The sequence below is a fragment of the Bactrocera tryoni genome, chromosome 3, assembly GCF_016617805.1.
Source record: "Bactrocera tryoni isolate S06 chromosome 3, CSIRO_BtryS06_freeze2, whole genome shotgun sequence".
NCBI lineage: Eukaryota > Metazoa > Arthropoda > Insecta > Diptera > Tephritidae > Bactrocera > Bactrocera tryoni.
Window position 1 is genome coordinate 5,402,047 of NC_052501.1, and position 14,768 is coordinate 5,416,814.

The window sequence follows — 14,768 nt, forward strand, 5'->3', positions numbered from 1 at the left end:
TCACTTTGGCTACCGTGTGTACAGTAGCCGTTATGTACATAAGTGTGCGGTGGCTACCGCGCGGCGCGCATTCAGCATCTGCATTTCTGCGCGCCAACAACTTTGTCAACGTCCGCGGTGTTGGGCCGCGCGACAGCGAATAATTGCCAGGCAGCAGGGTGTAACTGCAGTGGCAGCGGCGGCGGCAGTAGTAATTATTCATAGCCGGCAAAAGCGGTTACATTGCAGCCATTGCTTTCGTGGATGCTGGCGGTGACAGTGTTGCCGACGCTGAAACGCCCCGGGCTAATTTGTTTGCCAGTTAATTGGTATTGCGGCCATTGATCAGCGTTGGCTCGGTGTGCGAGCCAGCTGCTGTCATGAAGGGACAATTTCCGGTGCCGCTCCCATTTGCTGACACAAGCAGCTATTTAAACTATTGCACTCTTTTTTTTGCTCAAGCGTTGAAGCTTTGCAAATTTCAAGCGCATGCGTATTGTGTTGTGGTGTAGTGCACTTACCTTGGCTGAGCTCTCCAGCGGATTCCAATAGACAGCGATGGCATTGTGGGAGACCTCCTCGATGCAACCAACTAGGCCGACGGAATTTTTCGTATCTGCAAGTAGGACAACAACAACAGGCAAATTAATAATTGTCGCATGGGGAAAGGGAAAATTTTAAATGGCGCGGTAAATGACTACTTTAAGAGGATATTAAAGTACTTAAGTGAAATGACTATATCGATTGGCCATTAGGGGACCTTTAAGGAGCGCAATTTGCATGGTTAAAGAATAAGTGAGAGGATAGTAGTTGGTTTTAAGGTTTTTCAATGAAGTTTAATGCAAAAAAAAACTAAAAATTGTTGGCAACCCTTAAATTATAATAAGAATTAGAAAACCTTTATTATTTAGAAAATTCATGAAATTTTTGTTATCTGCGTATTTATAGTATTCTTTTCTTTAAATTATTAATATTGGAAAAAAATTGAAACCCGAAAATTAAAAAATTATAAAATAAATATTATTTAAGCTAGCTAACCACAATTTCAATACAGTCTTTTTAGTTAAAAAAATGTTGAGTATTTTTTACAGTTTTTTTTTTAATTTTTGAAAGTAACAACTTCTCGCTAGTTCGCTAACAAATCAATTTTACCATGTTTTAAACAAATGTTTGCATGTACCGTTAATTCGTGAATCAGTTGTTGATTTATAAATTTTGCTCTCCAACTTGTGTTGCTTATTTTTCCACTCGAAAACGCAGAAGCACCTCTGCGGCTTGGTCAAGAACGAAAGATCTGCGCTGCGTTGTAACAACAGTTATGAAATTTAACATTTACCGTTAAATTATGAGTCGCACCACTCATTAAATGCCACATGTTTACAATCAGCATGTGGCATAAATTATGCACGCACACATACAATGCATTACAGTTATTAAACAGCAGGCGCTTGTGTGTTGAAGGCGCGGGTGGTGCGCCAGCGCGCAGAGGGGAGTCACAAGGCGCATAAGTATTTGTAAAATTAAATATTCTCATATGAAAATTACAACATTTGTCAATTTAGTCAAAGTGCCATATGCCATATGCCATATGCTGTATGTGCAAGCGTATGTGTGCGTGCGCGTCCCATAAAACCAATGGATGAGTATGCGCACGGGTAGCACCCAATTAGCAGCGCGGATGAATGCACCGACAACGCAGCTGGTGGGCATGAAAAATGGCATAAAACTTGCAACAATGCAGTGCGGCAATGTGTGTAAATGTTGGCCACTTTGTGGTAAGTATGCACAAAACACATTGGAGTGCGGCGGCCAGCCAATGTTGTTACACCCCCAGCCAGCCCCAACCGCGTGAGGCGGCTAGGAGCGCTTTTAGAGTTTTGTGTGCTTGAGAATGTTGTGTGGCTTGTGCTTGGGCGCACACACACAATTGGCTAGCCGATCGATTGGCCGGTCATATGGCCGCGGCGCTTATCAGTGGCAGCAAATCGTTGCGGCTTGCAACATTTCACAATCAATAGTTAGAATTCAATAAAGTTTTGTAATTTACAGCGAATTAAAGAACGGCGAGGAAGTGAGGAAAAAGTATGTGCGTAGTTGAGCAAAGTGTCTGGCGCAGTGTTGCTTATGCTTCCTCTGTCGTTTAGGCATTTTATTCACCTTTTAGTTGCTGCTGATAAGCATCACTGTGGCAAGTTGTTAATTTTTACTTTTAATGACTATCAGAAACGCATTTGTCTAGACAACAATAGCAAGCATAATAATTTCGTAAGAATGACAGCTCAGCTCGGATGATAAATGTGCGTTGTTGCATGTGGCAAAAATGTAATTTTATTGCAGCCAGTACAGGCTCAGGATGCTGTGAGGTTAATCTAATGGGAAAATTTTAAAAGTAATACTAGCAATTTTGTGAAAAAGTTGTTTTGTAGCAATTTGGTAGAGTTTTTTAATGAAATAAGACAAAATTTATTTTAGTAATTTTTTTTTTTTAATTTGAAAATTTATGGGAGGCAATTTGTCGCTTAATTTTTTTAAATTTCATACAAAATAAAAAGTATTCGCTTATTGTATTTTATTTCTGTGAAATATGTCATAAAGAGTCGCTTTGAAAAAAATAATTTTTCAAAAAGGGTCGCCATGTTAAAAAATATTTTTTCAAAAAGGGTTGCCATGTAAAAAATATTTAAAATAATTCGTCGATTGGTTTGTTTTTTTCCTTTTGAGTGTTTAATACTCGACTCACCTGCATCTAAAATGCGCTGTTTAACCGAATGCTGCCGACTGTGCCAGAATTGCCAAGCTTTGATTTCATCATCGGGGCTCTTCTCTTCACGGAATATCAGCATAATAACGCTCTGTGGATGAAATAAGATTTGCAAAATTTTAATAAATTGTATAATATTTTAAAATTAATTCTAAAATGTTTAAATATTTTTAAAGTTAACATTAAATTTTATAAAAATATACATTTTTATAAAAAAAAATTATATTCGCCTTAAAATTAATACTAAGGTTTTAATAAAAATTCTAAATATTTTAAAAGTAACAGTAAATTTCATAATAAATAAATATAAATATAGACATTTAAAAAGAAAAAAATATTTTTTAAAGATTTATGCAAATTTTTTTTCAATAAACGCATGTTCAAATTTTTATGAAAAAAAAATTTTTAATATTACATTTACTGTTTTATACTTATGCTTTATTTTTAAACTTAATATTTTTTACCCTAAAATAATAAAAAAAAATATTTTTATAAAAAAATAAATAAGCTTTAAAGTTAATACTAATATTTTTATAAAAACTCCAAATTATTTTCAAAAGTAAAAATAAACTTTAAATAAATAAATATAAAAACTATTATTAAAAAAAATAAATTGTTTTTAAGATTTACTAATTTTTTTAATAAAGAAACACTAAAATATTTATAAAAAAAGTAATTTTTAAATGTATTATAGAAAGTTTTTTATACTAAACTTATTTTTTATTTTTAAATTTAATATTTTTTAGCTTAAAATAGTGAAATGAAAATTATAAAAATTCTAAATTGTGTTTAAAATGTATACTAAATTTTTTATATATTACATTATAGCAAAATTTCTATACTAAACTTATTCTTTATTTTTAAATTTAATTTTTTTACCTTCAAATAATAAGATAATATACTTTTATAAAATAATAAAGTGGCATTAATATTAATACTAAAATTTTTATAAAAATTCTAAATTGTTTTTAAAATTTATATTAATTTTTTATTTAAATAAGGAAATACTAAAATTATTTTTAAAAAATTAATAAGTTCTAACTTATGCTTTGTTTCTAAAATTCAATATATTTTATCTTAAAATAATAAAATAACATATTTCTGGATTTATTACAAATAAAATAAAATTTATATGTAAAAATATATCTATTTCGTTTAACATTTAGACACTTCTTGGAATATTTGTGTTCCTGAACATTTTCATATCATATCAAATTTTTCCTCCAGTCGCGCTTAGCTGCGTTTAATCCCGCTATTATTTACTAATCCTCACAACCCAATTAACAATGAAAGGAAAATTTATTCAATTGCTTGAATATGTTATGGAGTACTCGGAATTTATGAAGGAAACGGCGTTTTTCTCTAACAATTTATGTGGGTACCCTTAGCGCATGCGCTTCGTCCTAGCTCAAACGAAATTTTGGCATACGCGTTGTGTCGTAACAACAATTCCACGTGGGTTGCTCCATTCAAAGATGCATTATTATTGTAATTTTATACACATATTTATATGCATATGAATATAAAAAGAGTATAAAAACCCGTTTAAAAGAGCGACAAGGTGTGTGTTGGCATGTTATACTTTTGTTGTGAAATGCTTGGTTCAGCGCCCTTTTCAAAAGTCAAAAAATAGTCATCATCATAATTCACACATAGGCGAGTGTACCGACATGCACATGCACACATATCAGAAGAAAATAAAACTAGTAATGCACATACACACACGCACTAGTGTGACGCACCCCTCGGCTAAAGACTGCACCTTTGCCTTAGTCAGCGCTCTAACGCGCCGCCGACTTTGTCTTCTCAGCGTTTTTCTTACGAATTTGCATTTTTATTTTCAGATATTTAGGACGGCAGTCAGAAATATAGGATTGTATTTTTTGTTTTTGCTTTTTCGAAAATTCACGCACAATTGCAGCGCTCACGCGCACGCATCTTTATCGCCAAAGTGCGGAAGCTGAGGTAGCGCGTTGTGCGGCATAACCAAACACAGGTGTGTGTGTGCCTATGCATCTCTTTAACCCGATTCGCTACTGTGCTCTCGTAAAAAACTGTTTTCCTTTAATTCCGTGATTTTTCTTTCCCCTCTGCCGCGTGGAATCTTCAAGTCGTTTCCATATTTTTTGCTTTTGTTGTTTATTGTCTGCGCGCATCTTTAAAAATTTGCATTAATTTCTTGTGACGTTCAGTTGGCTGCCTATGCAGCTATAAAGACAGTGGTGAGTAGTAGTAGGGCGCATTAGGAAAACAAACATAAATTAATTTTGACACTTTCGCCTCGCGGCTGCGCAGCCGTGCTGCTGCTGTTGCATTCAATGCCGCCGCTGGCGTTGTGCGCAATCAAATTTATTGGATTTTTATGTAAATAGTTAATATGCATATGCGTCAAATGCAGCATGCAACACTAAAAATGCATTAGGTTGACATTGGCAGTCGCTTGTTGTTGCCGTGGAGCGACTATCGCTGATATAGAGTGAAGCGCGTTGGGCGTTTGGAAATGAAAGCGGCTGCAAGTTTGGCGGCAAATGTTGGCGCGGCAAGGAGTCTACAGAAACCCATCTAGCCGGGAACTTGTTTTGGAATTAATTTGTTTTATTTTTATTTTATTTTGTCTTTTAATATTTTTTAGTTCAATTCATTGGCACATTATTGATTTTTTCAAAGAAATCGGCATTTAAAGTTTAACTGCTTGTAATTGCTTTACAGTAGATTACAATTTTCCAGCAATATGATATAAAAAATATGACAAAATTATAGGCGCGACTACTCGGCGGCAGTTTTGTTGAAAAGTGGGTTGTTTATTGAGCAAATAATATAAAAGCAATTTTTTTTGAAAAGAATCAATACATTAGGAAATTTATTTTAAAAATTAGAAAAAAGTAAAAAAATTTAAATTTTTATTTTAAAAATATAAAATTTTATTTTAATAATTTTTAAATAAAAATTAAAAAAAAGTGATATTTGTTTAAAAATATTTTTTTTGTTTTAAATTAAATTAAGAAAACTTATGAATTGTATAACAACTAATTTGTGTTTAAATTATGAAATCAAAGTTGGTTGTTTTTTGTTAATTCTTTTTGTGAAAGTTTGACTTAATCTTAAAAATTTTTAAATTTTGTAGGAAAAAAATTATTTAGTTTTTAAGTATAATTTTTTTTTTAATTTTTGTGTCCATATTTGGCTTAAAAAATTAAAATTTTCAATTATTTCTTAAACTGAAATTTATTTTTTTTTAATTTTTTTTAATTTTCAATTAATTTTTTAATTAAAATTATGAACTTAGAATTTTGTGTTTTTTACTTTTTGTTGCAATAGTTTGATTTAGACTTAAAAAATTAAATGTATTATTTTGCGACTTATAAACACCTCAAAAATTTGCGCAAGAACCGCCCACCGTACGTCGTCGGAAAGTGCCAACAAAGTGAAAATTGCGTGCGCAGACAACTTTTTGCCAACGGCATGCGTACAAAAACGCCTAAAAACAGCGGCTAAAGCTAAAATGCTATTTAACAACAGCGTTTACAAGATTTTAGTTATCTTTTGGAATGGTCCAATTAACCCCTAAAGTGTCGCATTGCCTGTCGGGCGAATTTCGCTCGGTCACTACGCGTGAAAGTTGCAACAGTTAGCGCGAATAACACGCACACACCCGAAAAACTGTTAATAAATGCTGGCTGGTCCACCAATTTCACCGCTTACGCCAGGGGGCAATTTGAATATTATTTTTACTCGAATGTTTTCACAGCTTTTGCTGAGTGTCGGCGACGTTGTTGTGTGTTGAACAAACAAATTGCGATTCATAGCTGCTGCAAGCTACATTTGTTGTTGATTTTGTATGATTACAATAAGCTGTTGTTGTTTTTCTTGCATTTGACGAACGGAAATGCGATGCTGCAGTGGCAGTCGACTCCAATTACTCGGAAGCGCTTGAGCACCGCATAAGCATAACAATGAAAGCGCGAAAAGAAAACCGAAACTGTGCAGAAAGCATGCGCTTGGAAGCGCTACAGTTGCCGACAGTTATCCTGGCGCAACAATCCTTCTGCGCCACTCGGCGCTCATCGCTCGGCGCATTTGCATATCATTCAGTTCAAGTATCACATAACAAAGCTGCTGTGCCTGTATGCATGCGTATGTGTGTCACTATATGGCTGTCGGCTCATTCGTCATGTCGTCTTATCTGATTGATGAATGCTCGACATAGAATTACAAAAAAAAACTGAAGAAAAAGAAAAAAACAAATGTGAATGTGCTGCTTAAGGCAGGCCGTTTTCTTCTGCCAAGGTTGAGGTCCTGTGCAAACATTCTTAAAATTCAAAATTCAGTTGCTACTGCCGCATTCGTCTCGTATTCGTAATCGAAATAAGCACTTCGCATTTGCATTTGCCACTGATTGATATTCAAATGCTGACGCAAAGACAAACAAACTAAGAAAGTGGCATAATAAAAAATGTACAAATCATCAGCTATCATTCATCATCATCATCACCATGATCGTGATCGTCAAAGACAGTCGGAACATTAGTTGCCAATCGCCGCTTCTGCCGCTGGTGTATCCCTTTCAGAGGGTTGCGCCGTCGCTTGGCAAATATTTGCTGGCGCGCAATCCTTTTGCCTACTGCCTGCGTCCGTCCCCGTTATCCTTTTGCAATCACTCAACTGCTACTTTGATATGCAATACGGATAAGCCGTGCAATGGGAGCGCATCAAATCGGCCCGCAGATCTTTGCATAGATATAGCGCTTAAGTTAAACTGATCGGTGGCTGTCTACAACAATTAATCATCATTAAAATTGTAACCCTTGCACTTTCTTTGCCCTTACTTTTGCATTTGTTTAAATAAGAAAAAAATGACTTAAATTTTGCTTAAGTTTAACTTTCTCATGCTTCTCACTTGGGTTGCACATATAAGTAAGTGTATAAGTATGTATGTATGTACTCCTACCTTGACAGTTGTGTTCTTGATGGGCTTATCTGGATCGGGCACATACTCCAATGTGATGCCGTAGAATTGTCCTTTGTTGATGTATGTGATGCGATCATCTTCGCGTCGCTGTGATGAACTGATTGGACTCTCCAGATGGTAGCGGAAGCCGACATTGCAGAAGCTGTAATAAGAGGGCAAAACAATAAAAAGATTAGATGATGTTTTGAAGTTTTTACTTTCTACTTTATTTTCAGATTTCACTACTTTATTTTCAGATTTCACTACTTTATTTTACAGATTTTAGGTTCCATAAGAAGAGGTCGCTACGACTACTTCTTAACCAATATTAAAAAAAAATATTCTAAATAATTTTGTGTATTACTGGAAAATTTATAAAAAAAAAGTTTCGTTAACACAAAAAAAGATAGATGGAAGAGATAAAAAATAATGAAAGCTTCCATACAAGCTTTTTGGAAAAGTTTGTCATATAAGCTTTCTGTGAATTAATAATGAGCACGAGAACGTTTTGGCGAGCTTTCAAAGTTTACTTTAAAGCATATTGGTAATTTATTACAACTCAATAATACAAAAAAAGCTTCAAAGTTTTTTTACTTTAGGTACATACAACAAAGGTACTTTTAAAATTAAAAATTATTTTTTGAAAAGATAAAAATAAATGAAAGCTTTAACGTAAGCTTCCGCACGAGCTTTCACACAAGCTTTTTGGAAAAGTTTGTCGTATAAGCTTTCTTTGAAATAGTAATGAACACGATAACTCTTTAGCGTGCTTTCAAATATTACTTTATAGCATATTGATAATTTATTGCGCTTTAATAAAACACAAAAAGCTTCCGGCTTTTGTAATATTTTGTTTCAATTATATTCATGTAATATGATAGGTGTATATGCAACAAGCTTTTAAGCTTCTAAGCACATTTCCAAAAGCAACTATATAAAAATACTTACATTTTTGGTATTTGTATTTTATCCGCATCATTTTGTCGTCCAAAATCATGCCATGGCCTCGAGCGTGTGGCGCCATTCGGCGTCGAGCCGCCCAACGATGTGGTCGGGCTATTTTGTCCATGAACGCTCACGGCGCCGCGTTGTATGCTATTCACCGAGACTGGAATGCCGCCATTGCTGTCCAATAATGTGCCAGAAAGCTCTGTATAGTCGAAAGACTGTATGCCGGCCAGACACGAGATGACAAAATTATGAAAAGAAATTAAAGAACGAAATAATAAGTTAGTATACATGTCATCACACAAATTAGCAAAACTTTGTGTAAATTTTTGTTAAGAATTTTATAAAATTTAGGTTCTACAAAAAATAGAGAAACAATACCGACAATAAGGAACAGCAGTTGCAACAATGGCCCCATCAAGCAATAATGACTACAAGGATAACCAGAAGGTAAAACATCGTTCATAAATCACCACAAACAACACAGCAACACACAACAACATACTGAAAAAGCACACGGCAGCAGCACTACGCACAGCGAAAACCGCAAAACGATAAAAAACAAATACAAACATTCAACACTACGCATACAACGATTACAGAAAACACATGTACAACAACACCACCAAACACAACAACAACAACAACAACAAATCAACAATTCGCAATAATTACCAAAAATCATAAATCTCAGTAAAGCGCTTCCAAGCTTTGCCAAAATTACAACTACAACAACAATACAGCAACTCTACAAAAACTACACAAACAACATACCAGCAAACACACACATGCATTCAACCCAAATACATTTCCAAAGCTTGGAAGTCCTTTTTACACCAAATACATTCAAGGCTTTGGGCAATGGCGATGTCATGAAATAGCGTGGAAGAGAGAGAGAGTAAAAGAGACAGAGCGTAAAATATTGGGGTACAACTTTAGTTGAGGACGGAGAGTCGAAAGCTCATATAAGCTGCTGTGCTTACACGCCACAGCTAAGAGCTTTCACAAGACTTTCGAACAAACTGTGCAGCAAAAACAAAAACAAAACATAAATAAATATCAATTTACTGTATTTTTATTTGTATGCCAAACACTAACACATACCTGGTGTATATTATTCTGATCCCTTGGTGTTATCGCATCAGCGCCAATACCCGAATCCGGACTCGGCAAATCCACCGTCAGTCCAGCAGCTGTGATGGTCTTAGCATACACCGGTGTACCGTTCTTCATTCCCCCCGTATTGGCTGTGGTGTGCGATGGCATGCTGGTCACGGGTGCTGCGGACGTGGTGAAGCGCCCCTCATACGTGGTGCCCGGATGTGGTGGCTCGCTCTCAGCACCGCCATACACGATATTACGTGGCGCCTGTCCATAGCCAGTCTGTGTGTCGGCCGTGGTGGCTGTGGTATAGAATTCGCGGTAATAAGGCTCTGTAATGAAGGTTGATGTCGGTCCGCCCGAGGTGAGGCGTGTGGTGGTGTACATGCCATAACCGTCGGGTGTGATGTAGGGACCGGGACTGGGTGTCTGTGCGTTGACATTCACATTATTCGGAACGCCAGCGGAACCGGGTGCATTGGACTGATGAGCGCCCTGTTTGACATATCGCAGATTTTGGTCGGAATGTAGTTTGCGTTGGTAGCGGTTACATGTTGATGCAGGAGAAAGAGAAAAGTATGAAATATATGTTTAGTTTTCAGTTTCACCAATTAGTAAATATATATTTATAAAATATTATGTCAGTCACAGTAAGTGTGTCGTCGTACGTGTATATTTAGAATGAAATTCGTTTATGGTTGTATATATTATGTGCAATCAATGGGCTCGATAAGCCGCTTAACAGTCTGTACTTTACGTTCACACATTTCGTTTTGCGGCTTTTAGCAAACGTAGGTGTGGCATTGGTTGCGCTAGCGCCGAAATCGCCGAATTCCGGTTACGCGTTGACGTGCTAATTGCTACAAGTTGACAAAGTAACAAAAATCGAACGCTTAATCAAACGGTGGCGGGTCGCTACAGCCATCTTGCCAGACCATTAGCCATACTTGCTGATTTCGGTCTTTTCACTTTGCCCTTCCTCGCTGCTTTCAGCGCTCGACGGCGGTGCTTCGATTCTTCTGATACTCAGCTTCTCAGTTATGGTTGATACAACTTTTTTGCCGCCGTTGTATATAGTTTTTTATGCTCATAAAGATTTGTGTGTTGTGTATGTCATGCTCTCCTTGGCGCTACTGCAGCAGCTGACCGTTTATTTGTCTTCTTTGCCAAAAGCTGCCCTAACCAGATTCGTTGAAAAGTGAAATTATCCGCTAATAATTTGGTAATTTGTCAAATGACGGAAGGTCACTTGCGTCCGAGACACCGGCAGTGGTGTTGGAGTGCCGTCGGTGGAAGACAAGTCGCGCGTGCGCAGTCTCTTTTTTGTTTGCGATTTGCTTTTGTTCTTTTATTGATTGCTTTTCACTAATTTGCATACTTTGTTAGTTTTTTTAAGTTTTGTTAAAAGCGTTTTGCGTCAAGTGTGAATGTGAAGAATGCTTTTTTTACATTCTTATGAGTCCATAACTGCTTTATGACTAAATTTTGTGTCTAATTTACTAAGAAGACGAGATGTCTTCTTCAGTCTTTCCGGTCTTTTCATAATGTTTACAATAATTCGCATTTGATTTATGCTCGTTCACACTCACCTGCAAGTAGATTTGTGTGCCGCCACTGGCAGCGTACATTGTGTCAGTTGTTGGACTTCCAGGACTAATGGGCGGTTCTTTAATTTGTATGGTCGTTTGTGTTGGTGATGTCGGTGACTGCACAACTAAAACCTGTGAAATTGAATTTGCTTGTTTGAGTGCATTCACTGAAGAAGAGGAAGAAATGATGTTGCTTGGTGGATTGGAGGTATTTTTGGGGGGACAGTAGGCGAAATAAAAGTTTGGAATAAATTGAGGCAAATAAAAAAATGAAAATATGCAACCATTGTGTATGTATTTTTGAGGAGGAGCATAGCATAAACATACATAGAGTGGATATATAGCGACGTCGATGCACACACGCACTCCCATAGGTCAAACGAAATTATAGAATGCAAAAATTATTTTAATATATATAAATATACGAAACATGCAAAAATAAAGGTTTAAAATGCATAAAGCTTTCAAAGGAACAAAGCCTTTGTTTAAGCTTTTCAGAGCAAAAAAAGCTTTGTTGAATTTCGAATTGAATTAACTGTTTTCGAAAACTAATTACTACAAACTTGTGCTTTCACAGCAACAAAGGCTTAGTTGATGCTTTCATAGCTATACAACTTTTTTCGAGCATAAATTTTATGAAACAAATTTAATTTGGGAAATTTTCTTGATTAAAAGCTTGATCTTTCACGGTGGCGAGAGCTTTTTAAAAGCTTTCATAGCAGAAAAAATTTTTCGGCATGAATGTTATGAAACTAATTTAGTTCTTCAAATTTTTTTTATTAAAAACCTGATCTTTTACGGTAGCGTGAGCTATTTAAAAGCTTTCATAGCCGAATAATTTTTTTTTGTATGAATGTTATGAAACTAATTTCATTTTTGAAGATTTATTTGATTAAAATCTTAATTTTTCAAGTTGGCGAGAGCTTTTAAAAAGCTTCCAAAGTTGAAACAAAAATTTTTGAGCCTGCATTTAATGAAAGCTATTAAATTGTTGAAACAATTATTTACTACAAACTTGAGCTTTTACAAGAACAAAAGCTTAGTATACATATGTTTTCATAGCTCTTAAACGCTTTTTGAGCATGAGTTCCATGAAACTGTTTTGACTTTTGAAAAATAAAATTTCTGTAAACTTGAGGTTTCCCACCAGCAAACGGTTAGTGGAAGCTTTCATAGCAATAGAGTTTCTTTAAAAATAATTTTCAGGCTTAGTTGAAGCTTGCGTAGTTTTCAAATGTTTTTTGTAGTACGAATTTCATGCAACTTCTTTAATTAAAAAAATATTTATTACAAAATAACCTTCTTCTCCCAAAGGACTTGAAAGCTTTGAATTTTTTTAATGAAAAATTAATACAAATTAATGAAATGAGCAGACCAAAAGACGGCTATATAGGAAAGCTTTCATTGTTGTATTGATAGTGCAAGAATACTAATGAGCAAGCTCAAGAAATGGAGCCTAATCATAAAAGTACATATTCCAAAAAGCTTTTTTCTTCCAACTGGATATATATTTCCGTTTTTATTTTCAAAAATTAATAATGAAGAAATATTATTATTTTATTTTTCAAATAAATGAGTTATTGACTCGCTAAAATTTTGTGACCTAGCGCTTAATTAATTCACGAAGGGCCTTATTTGCATAAAAATGCAATATATAACTGTTAATTACAACTTCGCTAACACATATAATACGACTTCATTAACAAATTGCAAGCGATTTGCATTTGAGTGCTCTTTGCGCAAGTAACTTATTGCAATTATACTGACCGATTGAAAAAGAAACACAACTCGTTGATTATTAATGGATTTTAATGCAAGGTATTTAGTCAGTATTAACGCTGACAGCAAATCCGAAAAATATATGCGAGCCAATGCTGATGAACGAAAATCATTATGTCTATGTTGGCTATAATTTTAAAAGCAAAACTAAACATTTTTTCAAACTAAAGCCATATGGAGTTATGCAATTCTTGTGAAAACGCTATAAAAAGCCCGCCTCCTTGTTTGAACTGTCCGATTCATGCTAATTAAGTGCCTATTTGAAGTTTTGAGTTTTTTTACATTGTGACAATTAAATATAGTTGTTGTTGTTGGTGCTTTGCATATTTCTGGCCGCGTCCACGCAACACAGCCTATCCAATCAAAACTGTCGCGCAATCAAATAAAATTGGTTTTCAATTTTTGCTGCTGTCATAAACAAGGCAAAAAATCCAAATAAAATAATTTCGTATATTAATTTGCTATGATGGATGATCAGTCAGTTCCACATGCATGCTCAGGCATGCGCATGTGTATGTGTGTTCCGTGTGTGTGCTATTATCGGCGCTGAAGTGGCGCTGCTGACATTTGTAGCTGATTTGCTTAGTTGACTAGCCAGGCTACACCGCCATACTTAGGTAAGGCTGTTGATGCTGTTATTGTTGTTGTTGTTGATTACACTTTACGTGCCGCTGCTGCCGCTGCCCGCCGCTGACCGCTGATTGCGTGCCGCGCTGAAACGCCACAGCAATGCGGAAGGCCAGCAGTCAACGGTCAATAGCCAAGAGCCAAGCGTCAGCCGTCTGTCCGCGTACGAGTCAAACGCCGTTGCTGGTTAGCCGCAATTACGCAGTGGCAATGATTAATTGTGCTGGACCAGCGTTTCATTGTCATGAAAATCCATAGCAGGCCCTCTAACCAGCGCGCCGCTCTCAGCCACCCTCGTCCCCCCTCTCATTCGCGCTTTTGTTTTCTTGTGCGCGTTTAACTTGCAGTAGCAGACGGACGGCTGGCTTATGGCGCTACTGTTTGTCTACTTATCTATTTATTTTTGTATATTTTTTAATGCCATGAAATTGTTGTTGTTGACATTATGTGAGCATGTAATTGAAATGAGCTTTTTTTCGAGATTTTATTGAATTTTTTTTTCTTTGGGGTCAGTCGCGAATGACGAATTTCGGCAATTGTTGCTATGATTGATTAGCACTAAAAGCGACAACAAATCTTGGCTAGTTATTAAAACGATTATTGCAAAATGTAAAAACGTGCAAAAAACAGAAAAAAATATTAAAAAGAAATATGGTAAAAGAAAAAAGCGAAATGTGGTTAGGGAAATTTTTTTTTCGAAATACGATTGAAAGAAACAGATAAAAATATAAATTATAATAAATAACGAAAAATTAAAAATTTAAAAATGAAAGAAATAACTAAAACCTATTCAAAAATAATATTGAAAAAAAATTAAATAATAAAATTATAATAAAAAAATATTAAAAATAATTTTAAAAATATACAGAAAAATTGTATGTAAAAATGTGAAAAAATTGCCAAAAAAATATTTAAAGTAAATATGGTGAAAAAGAAACATGACAAAAAAGAATAAAATACAAAAAATAAATTATAACAAATAATGGAAAACTTTAGAATAAAAGCAATGATGAAAAATTAGTTAAAAATAAAGTTA

General features: G+C 35.2%; 1 protein-coding gene across 5 annotated transcripts in view; it reads right to left on the bottom strand.

Moving 5' to 3' along the window:
• LOC120770033 (protein grainyhead) overlaps window positions 1-14,768 on the bottom strand; it is a 273,442-nt gene that overhangs the window by 46,424 nt on the left and 212,250 nt on the right. For 4 of the 5 annotated variants that reach the window (XM_040097146.1, XM_040097144.1, XM_040097143.1 and 1 more), the window contains exons 4-9: window positions 11,327-11,458; window positions 9,741-10,232; window positions 8,637-8,854; window positions 7,689-7,851; window positions 2,720-2,831; window positions 501-595 (exon numbers count right to left, since the gene is read on the bottom strand). In XM_040097146.1, coding sequence (XP_039953080.1) covers window positions 501-595; window positions 2,720-2,831; window positions 7,689-7,851; window positions 8,637-8,854; window positions 9,741-10,232; window positions 11,327-11,458 — 1,212 coding nt within the window. The remainder of the gene's footprint in view (window positions 1-500; window positions 596-2,719; window positions 2,832-7,688; window positions 7,852-8,636; window positions 8,855-9,740; window positions 10,233-11,326; window positions 11,459-14,768) is intronic. The other variant, XM_040097148.1, reaches the window with a different exon arrangement.